This window comes from Canis aureus, chromosome 21, assembly GCF_053574225.1.
Source record: "Canis aureus isolate CA01 chromosome 21, VMU_Caureus_v.1.0, whole genome shotgun sequence".
Lineage (NCBI taxonomy): Eukaryota > Metazoa > Chordata > Mammalia > Carnivora > Canidae > Canis > Canis aureus.
In genome coordinates this window covers 3678179-3702628 of record NC_135631.1, presented here as the reverse complement: position 1 = coordinate 3702628, position 24450 = coordinate 3678179, and the positions used below count along the sequence as shown (strand labels likewise).

The following is a 24450-nucleotide window of genomic DNA, read 5'->3' as shown; positions in this document are numbered from 1 at the left end:
GAGCTGAGCTTACTGCTCTCCGTTGAACCCTTCCCAGCCCACTGCAGGGTAAATGTGAGTAGGCAACACAGAGTAGGCTCTGTCTACTATTTGGGAAAGAACAGTCTGGCCTGAGCTGAAGATAATGGCTGATTTCTGTGAATTGTTTTATAAAGCACCCCATGTTTTCTATTTCATCCTCCTGGCAACCCTAAGAGGTTTGTTGATGTAAGATGTACTGTTTTTCAGGGTCTCTCCTTAGTGTTTGTCTAGAGAGGGAGAAGTCCGGGGCAAGCCTGAGCTTCCAATCCTGCAGAAGAAGGTTGTGAACAGGGCCCCGGACAGAACAGGGTCCCTGGCTGAGCACCCTCATTCAGTACTATTCACCCTCCACCAAGCACACACAAGGGAAGAAAGTGAGCCTAACTCCTATTCAAAGGCTTTGAGATAGCAAGTGAGAGAGCAAGATGCCTGCTATCTTGCCCTCATGAGTCTGTACTACAAAAATTGCAGCACCGGCAGGTGAACGTTTATGACAAGGAAGTTCACTGTGGCATGGTTTGGAACAACAAGAAATTGAAAAAAAAATCTAAGTGCCTTCAGTGGGGGTCAGTTACCTAAGCTGGGGTAATTGTGCTGGTGGATTCCGTGAAGCTTTTGGAAGGGTGAGATGGATCATAACGTACCTGTGTGGAAAGATGTCTTGCCAAGTGAAAAACAAACAAACATTTCAATCCCATTTTAGTTTTGAAAATAATAATAATAATAACAATAACCCACTAGACAGTATTTTCCTACAGGATCACAGCGCACTAAATAGAATGTGAAACTACTTCGGTGTCACAAATTAGTTGAGCCATATGAAATCTCCCATATTTAATCATTTTGACTGCAAAGTTGTCAGTTTCATATGGTTAAACCTAGCAGCATTAGCAAAAAAATTATGTGGAATGAACAGAACAGACACTGCCTTTGCCCATGAAGTAAAGGTAAGTAATGTTCGTTGAAAAATCCAGATATTTATATATACATGGGTACTTCTTACTGAGAGTCCTAGTCATGAAGTTTGAAAATCACTGCATTTTGAGGCACCTGGGTGGCCCAGCGATTGAGTGTCTGCCTTTGGCTCAGGTCATGATCCTGGGATTGAGTCCCCCATCAAGCTCCCAGTCGGAAGCCTGTTTCTCCCTCTGCCTATGTCTCTGCCTCTTTCTGTGTGTCTCACTTGAATAAATAAATAAATAAAATCTTAAAAAAAAGAAAAAGAAAAAATCACTGCAATTCAATTGTTAACTCGAGTAGGTTGAGGGAAACTTAAAATTATTACGTTAAGCAGATCTGGATCAATTTTCTTTACTACCATCACTAGTATCAAAATCCTTATTTATTTATTTTTTAATTTTATTTATTTATGATAGTCACACACACAGAGAGAGAGAGGCAGAGATACAGGCAGAGGGAAAAGCAGGCTCCATGCACCGGGAGGCCAACATGGGATTCGATCCAGGGTCTCCCTGGTCACACCCTGGGCCAAAGGCAGGCACCAAACCGCTGCGCCACCCAGGATCCCAAAATCCTTGTTTAAATGTCAGGATGAAAGCCCTGCCCTGTGCAAGCTGTTGTAGCTTCCCAGCACCCCCAGAGTAGGATTATAATGAATACTGATAAAAACACAATGTGCAAGCTCTGTGCACATTTAACTTTTGAATAGCAAATGCCTGGGAGCACCTGGGTGGCTCAGTTGATTGATTAGGTATCAAACTCTTGGTTTGGGCTCCTGTGAGATAATCTCGGCATGGAGTCTGCTTAAGATTCTTTCCCTCTCTTTCTTTCTTTTTTTTTTTTTTTTTTAAATTTTTATTTTATTTATTTATGATAGTCTCACAGAGAGAGAGAGAGAGAGGCAGAGACACAGGCAGAGGGAGAAGCAGGCTCCATGCACCGGGAGCCCGACGTGGGATTCGATCCCGGGTCTCCAGGATCGCGCCCTGGGCCAAAGGCAGGCGCCAAACCGCTGCGCCACCCAGGGATCCCTTTCCCTCTCTTTCTCCACCTCTGCCCCCCACCTCACACATGGATGCTCTCTCTCTCTAAGATAAATAGTAAATAAAATCTTTAAAAAGATAATAATTGCCTATAAAAAAAAATTGCCTATAGCTAGAAATCTAGTCTGGAAGGTGAAGAGGAGGGGTGAAGGGGCTTTTAAAGACAAGTGCAGGGGTCTCGTGAGTGACAGGCAATGTTTTCATTTGCCCCATTTAAAGGAGGAAAGGGTGCTCTTAAGTAAAATCTTTAGGGAATACCTTTGGAAGAAAACTGGGAAAGATCTATAGAGCTGTAGCTATATATAATTGTGAATATATATATATTCACAAGAGAGCTTTGGGAAAATGAAATACCAAAGCCTGACAGCTGTGAAACCTGCTTTCGAAGGGAGAGTTTCTTGAAGCTAAGTAAGAGGATTGAAACTTGAGGATACAGTTCTAGATGCCTTTTAAAAAGGCATATGTGTTTACCCAGTCTGGAGAGGAAATTCTGACATAATTTTAATTTTAAGAGGAACAGCCTTTCTGATTCAGCTATACATATTGTGTATTGCCTTTATAATTGTCAAAGAAAAGTAACAGAACTCTTTTCATCCTGGAACAACAGCAAGCAGGGGAAAAGACCTTGCTTTTTTTTTTTTTTTTTTTTAAGACCTTGCTTTAATTAAATTGCTGTTCATTAAGCAATAAAATACTAAGTATTTTATTTATTTGCATATATAAATATTTGTTTTTAAGATATCTAGAGGACTTTTCTATTTGATTCTTCTAAAGTACAGTGTTAGTCGAGATTGTTTAAAGTTACAGTTTTGATAAGAGAAGTCTTGTTTTTCTCCCTGGTGAGATACATCTGTGGAGCACATGCATATGACAAGAGCATCAACTAGCACTTGGTGGCAGCATACCCAAGTGTAGGCTTTGTCCTACTAATTCGTAAACAAAGAACTGGAAGGTTGAGGGTGCCACCTAATCACTGGAATGACGGGGATCCCTGGGTGGCGCAGCGGTTTGGCGCCTGCCTTTGGCCCAGGGCGCGATCCTGGAGACCCCGGATCGAATCCCACGTCAGGCTCCCGGTGCATGGAGCCTGCTTCTCCCTCTGCCTATGTCTCTGCCTCTCTCTCTCTCTCTCTCTATGTGACTATCATAAATAAATAAAATTAAAAAAAAAAAAAAAAAAAAAGGAATGGCCACGGCCTGTAGACCACAGTTCTGCGCTGGCCTGTTCTAAGACTCTCACCCCTTATCTTCCTGTAAACCTTACGTATCCAGAAAAGGCCTCGTCCCCAGTGGGTGTGTACAAGGTACTGGCCACAGCCAGATGCCTCACATGTACAAGCATCCTCGTTCCAGGCCTCAAGTGGGAGGCAGAGGAGTTATCCTCTCTAACTGACAGATGACAAAACAAGCTGTTTACACACGCCTTTGTCATCTATCCAAGGGCACGTGGCATCATCAGCCTTGTCCAGAATCTTAGGGGTGCAGGGAAGGCCTTGAAAACCCGAGCATTTCCAACAAACATGTCCACGCCCACCTCATCTGTGCCTGTGGTGTCCTCAAGAGCCAGGCTGTGCCTAGGCTTCTTGTTTCCTGGCAGGGTGAATGGGGTGGTGGGGAGCATAGTGGCTGTCCCTTTACTTGGCTACTCTTTTCACTTCATTAACAATAAACCAGGGGCTCCACCTGCCCAATCACTACAGCAGCCTCTCCACCCCCCATTTTCCTATTCCTTCTCCCCAAGGCAGAGGGACTTTTTTTATCCTATGCTCAGATTTTGTCCCTCCTCTGCTCAAATCCTTCCCCTGCCTGCTGGATGCTCCCTGTATCTTCCAGAGTTAGAGCCCGGGATCTCCAGGGGCTTATAAGCTCTGCATGAGTGGCCCACGAGACTCTCTGCCCCCATCACCTACTCCTCCCCTGCCCCTATCAATCCCCCAGCACACCAGCATATTCCCACTACCCCTAACCCATTCTTCGCTGTCACCTTCCTCTCTTTGATTCTTTGTTCAAATTCCCAATGTCTCAAAACATTTTTTTGTTGCTGTTCAAATGTCTTATTAAGGCCCACCCTGACCACACTTTTTAAAATTGAAACTCCTTAGGACGCCTGGGTAGCTCAGCGGTTAAGCGTCTGCCTTTGGCCCAGGGCGTGATCCTAGAGTCCCGGGATTGAGTCCCATGTGGGGCTCCCTGCATGGAGCCTGCTTCTCTCTCTGCCTTTATCCCTGCCCCTCTCTCTGTGTGTCTCTCACGAATAAATGAGTAAAATCTTAAAAGAAAAAATTTGAAACCCCTTAATCCCCACCCACATTCCCCAAATCATTTACTTAGCTCTGCATACCCCAAGACACTTAGGCCTTCTGCCAGCCCGTGTGTGTGTGTGTGTGTGTGTGTGTGTGTGTATGTGTGTGTGTGTGTATTTTTTTTTTAGATTTTATTTATTTATTCATGAGATACAGAGAGAGGCAGAGACACAGGCAGAGGGAGAAGCAGACTCCATGAAGGGAGCCTGATGTGGGACTCAATCCCAGGACCCCAGGATCATGCCCCAAACCAAAGGGAGATGCTCAACCACTGAGCCACCCAGGCGTCCCTGCCGGCTTATATAATTTCCTTAAGTTGTTACATTTATTCTCCCCTACCCCTCCTTCCATTCTAGGATGGAAGCTTCACAAGGACAAGGATATGGATTTTTTTCCAGTTTTATTGCAAAAAATTGACTGTATATATAATAATAATTCACAGTGTAAGTTTCTGGTATATAGCATGAGGGTTTGATTTCTGTATCTTCCAGAGTTAATAATATCCATCTAATATTCGTCTTCTCATATAAATACAATAAAAAAAAAAGAAGAAAAGGGAAAAGGAAAAAAATTCTTCCTGTGATGAGAACTCTTAGGATTTTTTCTCATAACTTGCCTATATCTCATGCAGCACTGTTAGCTATAGGTCTGGGGTCACACATTACATCCCTAGTACTTAGTTATCTTGCAACTGGAAGTTGATATCTTTGGACCACATTCCTCCATTTCCCCCTCCCCTGATCATCCACATCTGGTATTGGATCTGGATTTTTTTAAAATGCTTTTTAAAAAAATATTTTATTTAGGGGGTGCCTGGGTGGCTCAGTCGGTTGGGCATCTGCCTTCGGCTCAGGTCCTGATCTCAGGAGTCCCACATCAGAGCTCTCTGCTCATCAGGGAGTCTGCCTCCTCTGCCTCTCACCCCTGAACCCCCTCATGCTCTCTCTCTCTCTCTCTCTCTCTCTCTCAAAGAGAGACAAGCAGACTCCCTGCTGAGCAGGGAGCCTGATGAGGGGCTCAATATCAGAGCCCCAAGATCAGGACCTGAATCCAAGGCAGATGCTTAACCATCTGAGCCACCCAGGTGCACCTTTTTTTTTTTCTTTAAACAAATGTCTCCCAGAACCTAGAGCAGGGCTGCCACATAGTAGATGCTCAGTAAATATCTGCTGAGTCAAAGAGACAGAGGTGGAAGTCCATTAAGTGCTTCCTAGCTGTTGTTAGCCTTGTTCTTAACTATCAGGCTTCTTGGCCTCCAGACCAAGGCAGGCCTGGCCCCCACCTCTGCTGCTGAGATCTGACAGATACCAACTCCCAGACCAAGCCAACACTGAAAAGGGCATCTCCTGTGTACCTCCCTACCCCCAGTTGTACAGCGGGGGAGCTGAGGCCTACAGTGGGAGCTGGGCAGATGGCAAGGCCAGGAGAGGGCCAAGGCCTCCCGTGCCTGGATACCCACCCTCAGTTTGAAGTCCCTTTGCCTGATAGAAAGCCTCCTCTGTTGTCTCAAATGGCAGTCTCCTCTGGCTACAAGGTGATCATCTCCCGGAAGGCATCAGGCTGGCCCCAGCCTCCAGCCACAGCAAGAGGGGCCCAGGAAGATGGGTTATCACAGTCTTTCACTGGCCATATGGGAAAACTGGGCCCCAGGGCCTGAGTGGCTTAGATGTTGAGCACCTGCCTTAGGTCCAGGGTGTGATCCTGGAGTCCTGGGGTCAAGTCCCACGTTGGGCTCCCTGCATGGAGCCTGCTTCTCCCTCAGCCTGTGTCTCTCTCTCTGTGTCTCTCATGAGTGAATAGATAAAATCTTAAAAAAAAAAGAAAAAAGAAAACTGGGCCCCGGAGAGGGCACCTGGCTGCCCGAGGCCTCGTGCCTGTGGCACGTGAGCTGTGGATGGATCCGGTTTTCTTGGGAGCCTTTCCTGACCATTGTTCTGCATGGGGATCCCCTTTCAGCCCAGGACCTGTGAGAGGCCCCATCTTCATAGGTGCCTCATTTTTCCCCCCCCGCAGACCCATAGCAGGTTTCCTCCACAGGAAGGGGGTACGTGCCCTATCCTCCCGAGGGTGCTCTGTGCCCTCATTATTTCTGCTCCGGAGCCAGGAGCCGTGAGTTGGATCCAGAGGAGTGTGAAGGTAAGAGAACCTCTCAGCCTGATTCCGCCATGTCCTTGCCCTGGGCCGAGTCCCTTCCTCTCTCCGAACCTTAATTTCCCCACAGATAAAGCAAAGAGGCTGGATGGCCAGTCTAGAATATTCTGATCATGACTTGTCAAAGATCTTGGTGCCCTTGGTGCAGCACCTGGGATGGGTCAGCTAGGCAAGCACTCTCTCGTCTCCTGTTTGGGAGACACCGGCCACACTGAAGTGGGATTTTGTGTCCTACCCCTCTCCAGCCCTCCGGGCTCTTGCTCGTGACCCTGGCTGGCTGTTTCCGTCCACCAGCCTCCAGGTAAGGCCTTCTTGCCTCTCTGAGCCTTTATAGGAACCCACACCAAAGCCAAAATGAGGGAGAGCCATTTGAGGAGTGAAAAGCCTCCCTCAAAGGTCAAGGTGACAGTCCTTCCTCTCCGGTATCTAGGATCTTAGCAGGGTACCCAGCCTGGGCTTCTCTGCCATCTGCAGTGGACAGTGGAGTGGTGACATCACAAGGGAGAGCCAGCCAGGGACACTGGGCCAAGAGGGAACTTACTGATGGCTGCTTTCTCTCTTTCTTTTTAAAAAATATTTTATTTTTATTTATTTTGAGAGAAAGAGTGTGTGTGTGTGGGGGGGGGGGGTTGGGGGAAGGGCAGAGAGAGGCAGAGAGAGAGAGAGAATTTCCAGCAGACTCCTCTCTGAGCACAGAGCCTGATGCGGGGCTTGATCCCATGATCCCAAGATCATGACCTGACCGAAACCATGAGTTGGACACTCAACCCACTGAGCCACCCAGTGGGTGACTGCTTTCCATATGTGGTTTCATTGAGACTGCTCTGGCAAAAGAGGGTATTATTCTCATTTTACAGACAAGGAAACTGAGACCCAAAGAAACCATGGGCCATGTCTAAGGTCGCACAGCTGGAAGTGGCAGTGCAGGGATTTAAACCTTAGACTGCCTGGGACTAGGACCACCTGGAAAACCCAGGAGCTGTTGTCACCAGGGTCACATCCTGCAGAACCCTGGGCGGCTTGCTGACTCTAGGCTCTAGCACTCAGTTGTTTATTATTTATACTCCCTGACCACTTCCAAAAGTTTGAATCAGTTTCCTGGAAAGATGTGTATGTGAAAGGAATAGCCGAGAATCAGCAGCACAAAGCTTTGGGGGCAGCCAAGGGCCCGGCAGGACGAAGGATGGACACATATAGCAGCTCCTACTAACAACCGATCAGTGACAGCGTCACAGAACCCTGGGGAAGTCACCTGGTTCCTGGGAAGCCTGGATATTTGCAGATTGCAGCTTGTGGAGCACTCACAGGGTACTGTGCTGAAGTGAAAGTCAGTCCTCTCCTCCCTCTGCCCTGGGGAGTCCCCACAATGTCACGGCCCTAATCCCTGCACAGCATTCATTTCATCTGGAGTCTTCCCCTTGCCCAGCCTCTGCTTTCTCACCCATGGGTCCCTGTGAAACAATGGAAAGAGGGTGTAGGGTCGGTGTCAGAGACACATGGGGGCATTGAGTCCATCCCACCTGGGGATGCGACTCTGCAAAGGGATATACTGCTAGGAGCAGCTTCCTCATATCTGAATTTGAGCCAAGGTGGTGGCATCAGCCCAGTATCCGTTCCCTTTTCTGCCAACAGCCTTTGGGGGTTGCCCTTCCCTCACCCCTAGTCCCTAGGGCTGACCCTTCCTCCTAGGCTCCAGGATGGGCGGGGACCCCAGCCTTGCCTATCTTACTTTATCTCCTGGCCACAGTAACTGATCAGGAATAGCTACATGATTTAAGCCAAACCAAGTTCTGGCCCTTTGTTGGGAAAGTGGCAGAGGTGGAGGGATGCACTCTCCTCATGGTCATCTTACTAGAACAGTGAGGATGAGACACTGGCTCTTGAGGAAATTGTTTGGGCATTGTGATCCAGCTGTGCATGAAGCTGGTACACTCTAGACTTGTCTGTCAGTAACTTAAGCTTGAGTTTAGATCATTTAGAAAACCAAGAATCCTCCTATTGATGATACTCCTTTATAAGCATGAGAAATTTTGAGCAATTTTCATCAAATATTAAGTGCTTCTGCTTACACATGGGCACCAACACTTTTTTCCCACTAAAAATATATTATATTGGAAAAAAAAAAGTCATCCATCATGTACTCCACCATTTTTTTCTTAAATAATAATGAAATAAAATACAAGCCTTTGGTTGGGTGAACAAAAATTTATCAAATATTTATTGAGTGCCTTTGTTAGAAGTTTAACAGATGTTTATGTGACTCTCTGTTGCCGGGCGCTGTTCTAGCCCTTTGCAACTATTACTTCATCAAATCCTTATATTATTATGCCCATTTGAGAGAGGGGCATGAAGAGTTAAATGACTTGCCCGAGATCAAGTTCCAGGTCCCAGGATGGAGCCTGTCCACCCTCCGATGTCCTTGCTAAAGAGTTTCTTCAGTGGAAAGATCTCCCCAGTAGGAAGTGCCCTCTGCGGCCATAGACTCCCTGTCCCACCCTGCCAGCTGACCTGCTGGGTGTGTGTCTTACACCCCGGTGGGTTGTGGGCTTGTACCAGCTGAGGTTTAGCTCTTAAGTTGCAAGTGGGAAGTCGATAGCCTCAGTCCCACTAGCAGCCTCTTGGTCTCTTTCTCTGCTATCCACCAGCTGAAGCTCCCCCAAGAATACCAGGCCTCAAATAAGGGGTACACAGGGTGGGGAGACCTAGAAAGAGAATCCTCATTCCTGGACATCTGGAGATCCCCAGCATCTCTCCAAGCCTGGAAGGTGTGGAAAGGAACTGAGATGGGCTTCTCCCAAACCAGCTGTGTGACTGCATCCTCACTGTGCCTCAGTTTCCTCACCAGTAAAATAAGGAGGTTGGTCAAGGAGAGTTCCCCCCACCCCAGGAAGCCAGGGCAGGCCCAGTAGGAATGAGTAATTCAGAAATTTCTTTACTCATCAAGAAGGCTTTTGGGGTTTCTGGCAAGCTGTCTGCAGGACTTGTATTCATTTATTCATTAGCTGAACACCTATTATGCGGAGGCAGTGTTTGAGACCCTGGGGATACTTCAGAGGGTGAGAAGGGTAATGACTTTGTTGCCCAAGAGCTCACTCTGTAACTCTGGTTTAGGGAGGCCTCCCAGCCTTCACCCTTGGGGGCTGCTGGCTTTAAACTGGATGATCAGGAGCACCTGGGTGGCTCAGTGATTGAGCATCTGCCTTCGGCTCAGGTCATGATCCCTGGGTCCTGGGATCGAGTTCTGCATTGGGCTCCCCACAGGAAGCCTGCTTCTCCCTTTGCCTATGGCTCTGCCTCTCTCTGTAGATTTCTCATGAATAAATAAAATCTTAAAAAATAAAAATAATAAAAAAAAAATAAACTGGAGGATCAGGCCCTTCCACACTGCCTGTGGACAAGAGAGGTGTGTCCTCCCTCCAGCCCTGCCGCCTCCCTCCAGGCCACCTGGCATTAGTCTCTCCAGGCATTAGTCTTATCACCTTCTAAGTAAGAGGTTGGACCGCATGACCCCGAAGCCTGCCCTGCCAGCATGGGAGGCCGTCCACCCCTTGGGGAAGCCATGCACAGCCATTCATGGTTAAACATTACCCATCCCGTGTCCCTCATCCCTGCCACTCCTCAGGGAGAGCAAGCCATAAACGCTGCCTCCTCCAGACTTCCTCCAGGGCTGTAGCCTCCTGAGAGGGGCCAAAGGCACACTTGCTGACTGCTGACTGTGTCCTTTCCACCCAAAGCTAGAGTCTGCAGAGGAAAAGACAGGAGGTCCAAGCCTGGGGCTGGGGGCTGAGGTGGAGAGTAATTGGGCCCTAGCCACTGGCCCCCTGCCACACAGATTCTTTTTTTCTTGGTTGTATCATGTGTGTGGCTTCTCCAGATCCTTCCCTGTGGAGCTCATGGACTGGTTTAATGAGTCCCTTAGGTGCCTGCCTCAGGCAAGATGACCTGGCCCTCTTGGTTTCCGAGAAACAAAAATCATCCAGAGAAATTGAGGCAGCCCACTGAATGGGGGTGCTCCACTGTAGTCTCTGCTCCCAGGCTCCTTTCAAGCAAGGAGGGCCAGGCCCAACTGTTATGCCAAATCCACCCACCTGGGCATTTAAAATGATGAGCCTTCGTTAATCCTGTGTTCTCACAAATCTCACTACTGGGAACGGATTCTAGGGGGAAGCACTTTACAATATACAAAGTGCTTCTTCTCAGCTCATTCTTTTTTTTTTTTTTTAATTTTTTATTTATTTATGATAGTCACAGAGAGAGAGAGAGGCAGAGACATAGGCAGAGGGAGAAGCAGGCTCCATGCACCGGGAGCCCGACATGGGACTCAATCTCGGGTCCCCAGGATCACACCCTGGGCCAAAGGCAGGCGCCAAACCGCTGTGCCACCCAGGGATCCCCCCTTTTTTTTTTTTAAGATTTTATTTATTTATTCATGAGAGACACAGAAAGAGACAGAGGCAGAGACCCAGGCAGAGAGAGAAGCAGGCTCCATGCAGGGAACCCGACATGGGACTCGATCCTGAGTCTCCAGGATCACGCCCTGGGCTGAAGGTGGCACTAAACCGCTGAGCCACCAGGGCTGCCCGGCTCATTCTTTTCCATCTTCAAAACAACTTTGTAAAATGGGTACGGTCTCTTTGTCATCTGCAGTGTACATGTGACAACGTTGAGGCTCCTGGTCATCGACCTTTAAGTGCCAAGTATCAGAGTCAAGTCTGACTCTAAAGCCTAGAGCAGTTGCCTGCCCAATTCCAGGCAGAGCAAGCCGGTGGTCACTCTCCATGCCCTGCTCAGGACAGACATCACTAATCAATCGTGGCATGGCAGATGCTGCCACTCACCTGCAGGGCTCTTTCCTAAGAAGCTCGGACGCAGCAGCTGTGAACTCCTCCACACAGCATTGCAGGACACCATTACCTATTGGAAGATCACATCTACACTATTTGCCATCCCTGTGATCTCACAGCATCAGCCATGAGCCCTGAGGACTCAGGCACTATCCCCAGGTGCTCTAGTCACCAGACCACGGAACCCTGGGCACTGCACATCTAGTTACTATGTTCCAACTGGGGTTACTGGCTCCTCTGTCTCCCAAACAGATGTCCCGTCCAAGCATGGTCTCTGTTAGAGAAAACACCATGCGGGTTTGCCTGAGGTTTCAGGCCTTGCTAGGTCGTTAATAGAGGTTTTTATTAGGAAACAGTTCAGGTATACCCCAACATGTGGATAATAATTTTACCATAGAGTTTAAGCTACAAAACACCACAGACATAACTGAAATCCCTGTGTGTCCCCCTTGGTGCACCCTGCCCCACACCACCACGTTCTGAATTTTGTATTTCTCATTCACATGCATATTTTTTAGACTTTTATTACATATATACATATCCATATTATTAAACCCTACAGAAATGATGTTGTTCAGATTTCGTTGCAGCTTGTGTTTTTCAAACAACTGGACATGACAGACTCTCAGGCATGATGCTAAGTGCACCTTTGAATTGCCCACCAGATCAAAATTGCAAATATTTGTTGAATTCTTTTTTTTTTTTTTAATTTATTCATTCGAGAGAGAGAGAACATAAGCAGGGTGAGCAGCAGAGGGAAAGGTAGAAACAGACTCTTCGCTGGGCGGGGAAGCCAATGCAGGGCTCCACCTCAGAACACTGGGATTGTGACCTGAGCCCTTTGCAGGTCTAGACTGCAGCCACCCAGGCGCCCCTGTTTGTTGAACTTTTATTCTGCACCAGGCATAGTTGCAAGCGCCTTGCCTGCCTCAACTCACTTCATGTTCACGACAGAATTATTTTCATCCCCACTTTATAGATTTGAAAACAAAGGCATAGAAAGGTGAAATTATGTACCCAAGTCACATAGCTTGGAAGCTGTTCTCCTAACTGCTAGACATCACTCTCTCTACTGCTGCGTGGTCTGTTGAATGAAAACACAGTAATTTATCCATCTGTTCTCCTATTTAAGGGGCATTGCTTATTTTTGCACACTCGCCTCAACATGGGCTCAGAGGGTTTGGAGGTGGTTGTATTATCTTGCTTGGTTCCTACATGAAGCTGTGAGTAGATATTTGTGCCATCCCCCTACATCCTTCAGAGATGAGGAAACTAAGACTCAGAGAGGTTGAATCACATTCTCAAAACAGCACAGCTCCAACGGGCCAGAGATGGGCTGTGAACCTGGATTCCTTTTTTTTTTTTTTAAGATTTTATTTATTTATTCATGAGAATACACAGAGAGGAGAGAGAGAGAGAGAGAGAGGCAGAGACACAGGCAGAGGGAGAAGCAGGCTCCATGCAGGAAGCCTGACGTGGGACTCGATCTCAGGTCTCCAGGATCATGCCCTGAGCTGTAGGCGGTGCTAAACTGCTGAGCCACCGGGGCTGCCCCTGGATTCCTATAATTCCAGAGCCCAGAGGCTCTCCCATGTCCCATATGAGCCCTCGGTTCCCCATCAGCTTTGCCTCTTGGCTTTGCACCTGGCAGCCTGCCCTCCCTCCCCCAGAACACCCTCCTGGTAACAGGATTTTGGTCTCCCCTCCTCTGGCCATTATCCCTTGTTGTTCTCCTTTCAGAGAAGGGGCCCAACCGGAAGGCCAGTTCGTGTTAGGAAATTCCAGCCACGTGAGCCAACCCGAGCCAGGGATTCTGAGCAGCCAGTGGCTTTAGAAGAAACTGAAACTGGGTTTGCTGGGGGCGGAGTGGTCACCAGGGATTTAAAAGAGCTGCCACTTCCTTGGGCCCCCAGAGGGCACTGGGAGGTCACAGTGACAGAGGGATACCTGAACCGAGCCTCTGCCCACCCCCTGCCTGAGCCATGCACCTCTGCAGGGACAATGAGCTTCTGCCCAGGACGGTGAGTACAGGGAACCAGGGACAGGGGATGAGAAGGGGCCAAATATCCCCAGTTCCCAGGCAGGGAGGGATGTGGTCAGAGCTTCTAGTCCCTGCTCTGTACATAGAGGTGGTGTGATTGTGGGCTCCACATACCCCCTTTCTGGGCTTCAGTTTCTCCAGGTGATTGAAATGAGGGCTTTCTGGCTCTCAAATTGCATAGCCAGGCTCCAGTGTAGAATGCAGCCTCCTGAATAATGTGTCTCCTAACCCTAACCCTTCCCTCATTGCCCTTATGGGAGCATTCTCTCCCCTCCCCAAATTCTCTACCTTGGCTCCCCTTGGAGGCCCTGCTCCTCATCTAGGACCCAAGGACCAGAATCCCACCCCTTGCTATCCACTGCAAGTCTTTCCCCCAGGCTCTAGTGTCTTGGCACTTCCAGCACCTGGAATGGGCCTGTTGTGACCATGAGCAGCATAGGGTTTTCAGCCAGGGAGGGCAAGGTCTTGCCTGAGCTCCCTACAGTCAGAATACAGCCCCAGAGTGACATAGAGGAGGGGGATTTGGACTGTGGGGTCTCCAACATTCTCTCTTGCCTGACCTTCCAAAACTTTGGGCATTTAGGTTAAATATTTTGTGTAAGTTTCATGGATCTCCTAATGTGGGGTCCAGGGAATTGGGAGGGCACCTCTGGGAAGCTCTGAGTCCACTCATGCATTTTTGCCTGTTTTATTTGCTCTTCTGTCCCCCTAGCTCAGCACCTGGCACATAGTAGTTGCTGAATAAATATTCATTGAGTAACTGAATATCAGCTTTGGGTCAGAGCTGAGCACGGGCTCATGGAGCTGAACCAGACCATGGCCCTACCCTTAATGATAAGCTCGTGGCTGCTTTATGGCCCGTGAGGAAGGCACCAGTGCCTCTCTGTACAGATGAGGCAGCTGGGCTCAGAGAAGGGAGTGATTTTCCCAGAGCCAGATGGCTGCTAAGGAGAGTGTGGGTGTCAAGTCAGTTCTGTCTGCGTTCCCACTGAGGCTTTGGGCTTCTCCGTTTGTCCTTCCCCATCGTGAGCTGTAAGCAGGACGTGTGGGTGAGGCAGGTGTTTCCACAAAGGTGTGCCATGCGAGCGATGCTGCATGTGGATGCCCAGGGAGCTGCCAGAGGAGACCTCTAGGAGAAAGGAGACCTTCAGGGAATTGAACTGGGAAGGGTGTAGCTTTACAGCACCTGCCAGGACCCCTGAGCCCTCTGCCTCACACCCTGCAGGACCCCGAGGAGCATCAGAGGCTGAAGAAGAAACAGAAGAACCGCGCAGCCGCCCAGCGCAGCCGGCAGAAGCACACAGACAAGGCAGATGCCCTGCACCAGGTGGGGTCCTTTCCCTACCCTGTCTCCCCTTACCTGGCCTGGTCCCCTCTTCTCCATCCCTAACTCCATGTGAGCAGCTCCCCCTCCATTGCTGTATGTTTCCAGGTCACCTGAGTTTGAGAGAGGTGCTGACATGCACTGGGCTCTAGGGACACAGAGGTGTGTCTGCGGCCCAGCCCTGTACTTGAGGCGCCCCAGATCTAGGGAGAGGAGACAAGCATGCACCCTATGAGAAACTGGTTCAGGTTAAGATGGGCTGGCTTTAGAGTCCCAGCCGTGGCATTTGTAGCTACAAGTCACTTCCTTCGCTGAGCTTCACCGTCCTCATCCAAAAAACCAGAACAATAATCCTTGCCCACTGGCAGGACCCTCATGGAGGCTAAAGGAGGTAAAAGAGCCCAGTAGGGGTGCAGGAGGGCTCCACTATACTTGCCTCTTAATCTTGGATGGTAACTTGACCTTGGATGGTAACCTGACCCTTGGAGCTTTTCTTCTTCCTCTGGGCAGAGAGAAAGGACATCACTGGTTCCATCCCAGGGAAAGGATTAAGAGCTGGGCTTAGGACCTGGCCCTTGGGAAGGCTGCATACGCCTTAGCGCCTTAGCTTATGAGTGAAATTCCCAGCCCTCCATGCCTAAGGCTCTGCCCTGTCTGCGAGGCCCCCCCATCCACCCTCCTCCCCTAACGGCCCACATCCTCTTCTCCCTGTTCTTTCACTGAGCAAGCACATCCAGCCCAGGGCCTCTGCAGAGACTCTCCCCTCTATCCTCAGACCACAGTCTGGCTAGATCCTCCCTTCTTTCCAGCTGTTTGGTTTAAACATTACCTCTGCAGAAGTGCCTTTCTAAGCCACGTGATCTAAAGAGCTGAGTACTTATTACTCTGCTCTACTTTTCTTCTTAGGCCTGAACTTTGATTACATGTGTAGAGGTCCGTTGCTTGTCTTCCTCACCAGACTGGAAGTGCCATGAAGTCAGGGAACTATGTGCTCCTGCTCTTTCCTTTTCCCCATCACCTGAAACAGTGCCCAACAAAGAGAAGGAACTCAGTCATGCCCTGTGGAGCAGATGCTGGTGTCAAAAGAAAGTGCTCTAGGAGCACATAGCTGGGGCAACACACAGGTAGTGGCATCAAAGTGATGACAGAGAGGGAGTCTGAGCTGGTCTTGAAGGACGCATAGGAGTTTTCCAAACGATTGAAGGTAAGAAAAAGCATTGCCAGCAAATGAAGTAGGGTTGGCCTGGACATGAGGAAGCAGCACCTAGTACACTGTATGAGTGAGGACCAGGATAATGCCTGCCTGGCAGGGGTAGAGACTTCATGCATTCATGTGTTCATTCCTTCCGGAAAGGCCTATTGAGTGTCTCCTGTGTGACAGGTACAGTTCTAAGCATCCGTGATACATCTGTGAACGCAGCAGACAAAAGCCTACCCCACACTCTCTAGGGCTTGTATTTTCATTGGGGAGTCAGACAGACAAATAAATTATCCATGAGGGATTGGGGAATGTCAGCTGGTGATAAGTGGTGTGGGGCCAAATGCAGCAGGGACAAGGCAAGGGAGGGCGGGGGGAGTGATGGAAACCTAACTGGGGAGGCCTTCCCTGAGGAGGTGACCTTTGAGCAGCCTGGAGGTGGCAAATGAATGAAGGAGGGAACCATCAAGTGATTCCGTTTCTGCAGGTAAATTGAAGCCTTTGGAAAATTTAGGTGATTGGTGACCTAGTGATAATGTTTTAAAAACATCATTCCCCTTGCAGAGACCAGCCTGGAAGTCGGGCTGCTAGTGGCTTTGAGGCCTGTTAGAACTTTGAGTTAAAAAAAAAAAGAACTTTGAGTTCATGCCCTAAGCAGCATTTTTACGTAAAACACCCTTGTGGGTTCTCTGTTTAAAAACTGTCCTGGAAGGGCTCAGTCAGATAAGCATCTGGCTCTTGGTTTCGGCTCCGGCCATGATCTCATGGGCTGTGAGGCGGAGCCCCGCATGAAGCCTGGAGTCTAGGGCCCTGTGCTAGACAAGGAGTCAGCTTGAGATTGCGTTTCTGCCCCACCCCACCCCCGCACACACGCACGCACCCACGCAGTCTCTCTCTCTTTCTCAAATACATGAAAAAAAGAAAAAAATAAATAACAATTGTCCACAAAAGGGATGAGGTTGGGAAGGGAACCAGAGGAAGTCACTCAGCCTTAGTTGCTGTGGAAAAAAAGTTCTTTCATTGCTGTCAGTATAAATGGTTGTTTTGAGCTGCATGCTAACTCTCAGTGGGTTCTCAGAACCTGGAGTCCAGAAGAACAGAGCTTACCAGATGCTGATTCAGGGGTGCCGAATAGAACATACCAGTGCTGCCACCCTGTGAAATACTACTCTGGGCTCCTCTCACAGTGCCTCAGTGAATAAGTTCTGGGCACTGGGGAGGTCTGATAGTGGCATGAAGCAGCCTAGAGGTGTGCAAGACAGAATGACCTCTAGGTTGTCATGACAAGTTCAGGATTAGGCCAGGGGAGAAGGTGCTGGCAGTGTCCAGGTAGAGGAGATGGGAAATGTGGTGAGGAAGCAGAGTTCACTTGAGGGACAGAAAGTTAAGGGGAGCTGGAAAAGTCAGAGAGATCAAGCTGGTGGTGTGAGCTGGGGCAGCTGTGCCCAGGGAGGCGGGGAAGTCTTTAAAGGATTTTAATGTTCAGTTGATGATATAATTGCCAAATGGTTCCTCTGGGCCAAGAAAACAGAGTGGTTTCAGAGGCGCCCCAGTTAGGAGGCTGGTGGGGTTCTCAGGTGAGTGGACTTGGCTGGCTTGGTAGAGACCAGCTGGCTTAGGGAACTGGTGGCAAGGATGCACAGCAGGCCAATCTGAGCCCTGGTAGAATGGCCTCAGGGGTAGAATGGACAGGGTGGGCTGGGTAGTTGTGCAGAGTTGGCCAGAGAGGAGCCAAGGGGCCCTAGTTCAGACATTTGGATGGCAGCAGTATCTTTCTCCCTAAGTTAAGGACTCTGGAGACAGGGGACAGGACTCATGCTGGGCTCTGGATGCTGGCTGACATCCCCTTCCCCACCCATCTGCTTCTGCCCCCAGCAGCACGAGACACTGGAGAAACACAACCATGTGCTGCGGAAGGAAATCCAGGCCCTGCAGACGGAGCTGCTGTGGTGGAGCCGGACCCTGCATGCCCATGAGTGCCGGTGCCGGATGGACTGTGCCACCTGGTTGGCTCCAGTGACCCCTGGCCGCTGGGCCCAGACCCAACAGCCCCCGGACCCTGTGCCCCACGGACAACATGGCTGCCAGGAGCAGCTGGGCCTATTTCAGACCCCAGTCTCTTCTCCCTTGGCTCACCGGCTCTCTCCAGATCCACAGCCTCATAGTTCACCTAGCCTCCCCCTGTCCCCTTTGCCCTCTCTGTCACTTGGCTCCACTGAGCTCACCGCACCTCCTGCCCAACTGTCCCCTAGCCCCATCCAGTCAGCCTCACCCATTGGCTCCAGCCTGCTGAGGCCTTCCTGCAATCTCGACACTCTACTGCCCAGCCCCTCAGCCCAACCTGCCCCTCTACAGCCCCCTGTGATGGAGCACCCCACCAGAGGGAAGCTGGGCCCTGACAGCCTCTCAGCTGCCCTGGGGCTGGCCTGCCTGGAGGGTGGGGAGCACAAACCAGCGTTATTGGCAGCAGACCAACAAGGGCTGGGTGTGGATCCCAGCCCCCACCTACTCTTGGCCTTCCCCCTGCTCTCCTCTGCTCAAATCCACTTCTAAGGCATCCCTGGGAGCTGAGCTAGCCCCTTCCTTGGGCTGAAGTGGCAGCCTCAGCACATAGGCATCTCCTCCCTTACCATTGGCAGTTGCCTCTCTTGGCTGACCAGCTGACCCGGCATTTCACCAGGAAAAGAAAGTCATCGCTGCTGCCCAGCACTCTACCAGGCCCTGTCACAGCCATTATCTTATTTTGACTTCATGGTCATTCAAAATCCGGATTATCACTCCACTTTTTAGATAAAGGAGACAGTGGCCAGAGAAGCCATGTGACGTGCCCAAGGTCACACAGCCTTTTTTTGGACCTGAAATACTACCATCTCCTCCTTCTCCTGGTGGGATACCCTAGGAGTATCTCCTGGTCTAGGCCCCCTAGGAGTTGAAGTCCTAGAAATTGGGGGCTGGTGTGAGAAGGTTTAAGTGCTGGGAGTGGGGAGGAGCTTTTTCTTCTGGTTTGTCATTCCCAGGGCCACAGAGCCCTGCAGTTCCTGAAACCTCGCCCTAGCTGGGGCTAGTCCAGAGTTCAAGCCTGGATGGGGAGAGGCCAATCAGGAGCCCAGAAGTGGACTCTTTCTTCCCTAGCAGTGCTTTCAGTGCCAAGGAACTGAACCTGTGGGTTGGATTTGCGGAGAAGCCTGGAACAGTCTCCCCAGGGATTTCTGCAGGAGGGGCACCCATAGCCATACCAAGACCTCTGGGAGATTCTCCAGGGTCAGCTCTGAGGGCTATTCCCAAAGAGCCCCCTCCTTCTCCCAGGCTAGAGGTCAGAGCAGCAGTATCTGGTGGGGTGGGGGCATGGGGGACCGAGTTCTTTATAAGGGACCAGAGATGAGAAACTCCAATTCATCACCCAGATTTTCATACACCTGTAAACAAACACTATGCTAGTATTTGATACACTCCAGGATGCTGAGGACAAGTCTCAGCACACATGTTATAGCAAATAAAGTGTTTTCCAATTCTTTTTGCTTTGGTCAGCTCTTTAAAGCTCTGGTTGTACTCTGCACAGTTGAAACTGAAGAGCCTTTGAAAAAAGAGGGAATAGTCTAGAGTTTAGAGGTGGGCAATCCTTCGTGGGCCTCCCAATCTAGCCCTCTCCTTATATTGCAAATGAGGAAGCTGAGGCCCAGAGACAGGATGGACGTGCCCAGGGCCACACAGCTAGAGCAGGTGTGATGGTTGCAGGATTATGGAGGATGCCAGAGCCAGGGTCACCACAGGTTCATGGAGAGCGGACTGATGGGAGGAAAGCCAAGGTGCTTTTGATTGGAAGTCAGCTGGAGTCTGGGACAAGAGTTGATATAATGTACCATGGACCAGGACCCAACGAGGAGCAGGGTGTGTGTGTGAGGATATTGTGGTCTGGCTTGTGTCCACATACCCTAAAATTTATCAGATACTGTACTGTTTTACTTGGATTAACTCCAGGTTATGCCTCTAAAAACTCAGGTAGGTGTGGTTACTATTCCCACTGTTCAGGAGGGGAAACTGAGGCCTAGGAGTGTTAAGCAACAAGCCTAAGGACACATAGCTAGGAAGTGGTACAGACTTGATGTGACATCAGGAGACTTAGACACAGATGATCCTGCCTTCTACCTACCTCATACTCCTCCTGTAAGCCCAGCTTGATGGGGTCAGGAAGTGCTAATAGACATGACCCAAGGAGTTAAAACCCTCCCTTAAGCTCAAAACATAAGAGAGAGGGGTGACTAAATTAACGTGGGTACACTCCTATAACGGGCTGCTGAAGAGGTGCTAGGAATAAAGAATGCTTTGAAGAATAGTTAATGAGTTTGGAAATGCTCACAACACAGGAGGCAGAATAAAATAGAAAGTGTAACTGTCACTATAGTTTGGTATTATGTTTCCTTAAAATATAAAAGGAAAAGGAGTGGGAGGAGATGTTGTAGGTTCTTGAGAAAGGATATGAGCTAATATCTGTGAATCCTCAAATTTGTAAATAGCATGAGGCTTCCACATGGTCGAATATATCCTAGGAATTTATATCTGAGTGTATCTATCACTGCAAAACAAATTGCTCCAAAACTTAGTGGCTTAACTGACAAATGTTTTACTATCTCAAAGTTTTTGTCGGGGAAAATCTGGGTACAGCTTAGATGGGGGCATCTGGTTCAGGATCTTCTTCCACAGGCTCTAAAATGTTGGCCAGGAAAAACAACAGCAAAAACAATAAAGTGGTGGCCAGAGCTGCGTCATAAGAAAGCTCAACTAGGGCAGGGAGGTCAGCTTCCAAGCTCACACATATGGCTGTTTGTGGGCTTTAGAAGGTCCACTTCCAAGCTCACACACAAGGTTGTTGGCAGGCTTCAGTTCCTTGAGGACTGCTGGACCAAGGACCTCAGGTTCTTGTAGGCTATTGGCTGGAGAGATTAGTTCCTTGCCACATGGGCCTCCCCACAGGGCAGGTTGACATAGGAGGTGGCTTCCCTCAGAGCAAGAAATCTAGAGAGTGAGAAAAGATGAACAATACAGAAGCCATGACATTTCAGAAATAACACCTTGACACTTTTACTGTATTGTATCCCTAGCCCAGGCCTGAGAGAAGGGGATGATACAATGGCATAATAACCAGAAGAGGGGGATCATTGGGGAACATACATTGTAAAGGCTGCCTACCATCCTTGGTAAGAACCAGCACTTTCTTGGATCCCTTCTTTTTCCTTTTGTCACCAGCAGAGCAAATAGCTAGCTAGCTAGCTCTCTTTGGGGAGGTCATTTTTCAGAAGGAAACTATTTGACCCCTTAGTAGCAGTGGCAATACCTCTATCAATGATCTGGTGGGTTTGAGGTTGCAGCAAGGTCGTTGGCTAAACTCACAGCCCCAAGTTAGTCTTGCAGCAAGCACAATGCAGACACTTCCTCCTCCGAATGACCTTTGAAGTGACGCATGGACAGTCAGTGCTGAGATAGCAAGTATGTGCGGGCCAAGAGTCTTCTACGCTTTGAAAAGTAATCACTCACTGGAGGACTGAAGTTTAAACTCAATTTAAACTCTTTTAGCAAAAACAAAAAACAAAAAAAAAACAAACTCTTTTAGCTTCTGAGATTCACCTCTGTACCCAGTTGAATGATGATTCCATAAAAGATATGTCCACCCAGGACCTATGAATGTGACCTTATTTGGAAAAAGGATCTTTGCAAATGTAATTAAGTTAAGGATCTTAAGATGAGATCATTGTGGATTATCCAGGTGGATCCTAAATTTAATGACCAATAAAAGGAGGTCATCAATAATGGGAAGAAAAGGTGCAAGAGGAGGCCTTGTGGAGACAGAGGTAGAGATTGGGGTTAGGAAGCCCTAAGCCAAGGAACATCTGGAACCACCAGAAGCTAGAAGAGGCAAAGAAGGCTTCTCCCTGTGGCCTTCCAAAGGAGCGGGGAAGCAGGGAGAACAGCAAGGAGGCTGTTGCAGCTGTCCATGTGAGTGATGGTGGTAGTCATGACCAAGGTGGTAGTGGGGAGGTGCTAAGGAGAGTATGCTTTGTAAATATAGCTGGTGGGACATGTTCATGGATTGGATTAGGGAAAAGGGAGTGAGGAAGGATGGTGCTGTGGTTGGGGGCCTGAGTAGTTGGTGGCTGCTAGTTCCAAAAAGCAAGAAATATTGGAAGAGGAGCTGTTTGGAGAGTGTAGGGACAAGATCAGCATCCCTGTCTTGGCAATGTTAAATTTGAGATGCCTATTTGTCATCCAACTAGATAGAAAAGAGTTTAGAGATCAGGGTAATGGTTGAGACTGGGTATATAAATTTAGAAGCCAGCAATGTAAAAATGGGTGAGTGGACAATGGAGACTCAACAAGGTGACCTCTGAGGATCCTTGCAGCTGTGACTCTATGAGGACTTCTTCTTATGCCCCCAGACTCTCTCACCCTGGCATACCTTCCCTCATCACTCTGGCATGCCCAGAATCTGCTTCCCATCTTTTTACTTTAGATGCTTTTTCCTCTAGGAAGCCTCCTGTGATCTTCCAAAGTAAAAATGACCCCCTTTTACTCAGGTTCTTTATCACACCCATCTATCATTTTCTTTCTTGCATGACTGAGCCTTCCTATCTTTTATCTCCCTCGATGGCAGCAACCAGTCTGGCACATCATGAATTCTTTTTCTTTCTTTCCTTTTTTCTTTCTTTCTTTCCTTTTTTCTTTCTTTCTTTCTTTCTTTCTTTCTTTCTTTCTTTCTTTCTTTCTTTCTTTCTTTCTTTCTTTCTTTCTTTCTTCTTTCTTTTTCTTTCTTCTTTGATTTTATCTATTTATTCATGACAGACACACAGAGAGAGCCAGAGACACAGGCAGAGGGAAAAACAGGCTCCCAGCAGGGAGCCCAATGCGGGATTCTATCCCAGGACCCCAGGATCATGATCTGAGCCAAAGGCAGACACTCAACCACTGAGCCACCCAGGTGCCCCTACTTTTTTTCTTTTTAAAAGATTTTATTTTTAAGTAATCTTTACACCTCACATGGGGTTAAAGCTCATAATCCCAAGATCAAAAGTTGCATGCTGAGCCAGCCAGGCACCCCAACATCATGAGTATTTTAAATGGCCCATGCATTGGGAGGCAGTAAAGCATGATAGTTATTGGAGCTTGAGCTCCAACACCACACAGGATGGAATTCATGTCCCAGCTCCACTACTTCCTGGCTTAACTTCTTCAGGCCTCAGTTTCTCAACTGAAAAATGTACCACATTCCACCCAGTGTATATATGTATGTGTGTATACATATCCATATATACATGCATATGTAATATATATAATGGAAAGGCATATGTTCATCTAAAGCTATGAGCAAGAATGTTTCTATCAGCAATATGCATAGTGGCAGAAAACTGGAAACAACTCAAATGCCCTTCAGCAGTAGAATGAATAAATTGCAGAATGTTTTACACATGGTAATGCTATATTGCAACAAGGGTAAATACACTACAGCTATCTAGAAGGATATGAAAAAACTTCACAAACATAATGTTGGCCTATAGAAGACAGACACAAAAGAGAAGGCAATTTGTATGATCCACTTATATAAATTTCAAAAGTAGGAAAAAAGTAATCTATGCTGTTAAAAGTCAAGGTTGGGGCCACCTAGGTGGCTCAGTGGTTGAGCGTCTGCCTTTGGCTTAGGTCATGATCCTGAGGGATCGAGTTCCAAATCAGGCTCCTTGCAGGGAGCCTGCTACTCCCTCTGCCTGTGTCTCTGCCTCTCCTGTGTGTCTCTTATGAATAAATAAATAAAATCTAAAAAAAAAAAAAAAGTCGAGGCAGTGGTTACAATGGGAGGACAGCACCTAGAAGGAGAGATGAAGGGCCTTCTTGGGTGCTAATAATGTTCTATTTCTTGATCTTCATTTTGGTTCACTGTATGAAATACATTCACTGTATGTATCATTAAGCTGTATGTTTATGATCTGTGCTCTTCTTCATTATGTCTGGTAGACATCAGTAAAAAGAAGCTGAATATAAGGGATCCCTGGGTGGCACAGCGGTTTGGAGCCTGCCTTTGGCCCCGGGGCGTGATCCTGGAGACCCAGGATCGAGTCCCACGTCGGGCTCCCGGTGCATGGAGCCTGCTTCTCCCTCTGCCTGTGTCTCTGCCTCTCTCTCTCTCTCTGTGTGACTATCAAAAATAAATAAAAATTAAAAAAAGAAGCTGAATATAAGGAGCATATCACAGTCTCTGGCACTTATTAAGTGCTCAATAAATGCTAGTTATCACAAACGAATGAATGAAATAACCCATGCCTTGCCTTCCAGTGAAATCTATTAACAATCAGAACCATGGACAGATCAGAGTCTGCTCTCAAGGAAAGCTGAAGGGAAAGAAAATTGATCTTAGGTCAACTACAAAGGACTGGAAGCAGGAGAGAATCTGAGACCTTTCCTCTTGGATTAGTGCATCAGTGCCTTCTGGGTGGGGGGCATCTTACAATGCAGAAATGCAGAAAGGAGACTATTCTTAGGGGACTGTGGGTATCTGTGTGTGTGCTCATGCAGAATTTT

At 48.4% G+C, this 24450-nt stretch overlaps 1 protein-coding gene across 4 annotated transcripts; it reads left to right on the top strand.

Moving 5' to 3' along the window:
• Window positions 1–227: 227 nt before the first annotated feature.
• Window positions 228–19399, top strand: BATF2 (basic leucine zipper ATF-like transcription factor 2). Of its 4 annotated transcripts, none has more exons than XM_077862320.1 (4): window positions 228–968; window positions 13063–13343; window positions 14589–14690; window positions 17761–19399. In XM_077862320.1, the coding sequence occupies exons 2-4, from the start codon at window positions 13305–13307 to the stop codon at window positions 18436–18438; spliced, it is 819 nt and encodes a 272-aa protein (XP_077718446.1). In that variant the 5' UTR covers window positions 228–968; window positions 13063–13304; the 3' UTR covers window positions 18439–19399. The 4 variants fall into 4 exon arrangements, with proteins under 4 accessions (XP_077718446.1, XP_077718445.1, XP_077718447.1 ...); XM_077862319.1 differs by lacking the exon at window positions 228–968 and adding an exon at window positions 5195–6463; XM_077862321.1 differs by lacking the exon at window positions 228–968 and having other exon boundaries at window positions 7828–13343; window positions 17764–19399.
• The last annotated feature ends 5051 nt before the right edge of the window (window positions 19400–24450 follow it).

Coding starts and splice junctions, on each gene's coding strand:
- BATF2 (XM_077862320.1), top strand. CDS start 13,305: ATGCACCTCTGCAGGGACAATGAGCTTCTGCCCAGGACG. Junction 13,344..14,588: donor ATGAGCTTCTGCCCAGGACG/GTGAGTACAGGG, acceptor CACACCCTGCAG/GACCCCGAGGAGCATCAGAG. Junction 14,691..17,760: donor AGGCAGATGCCCTGCACCAG/GTGGGGTCCTTT, acceptor TTCTGCCCCCAG/CAGCACGAGACACTGGAGAA.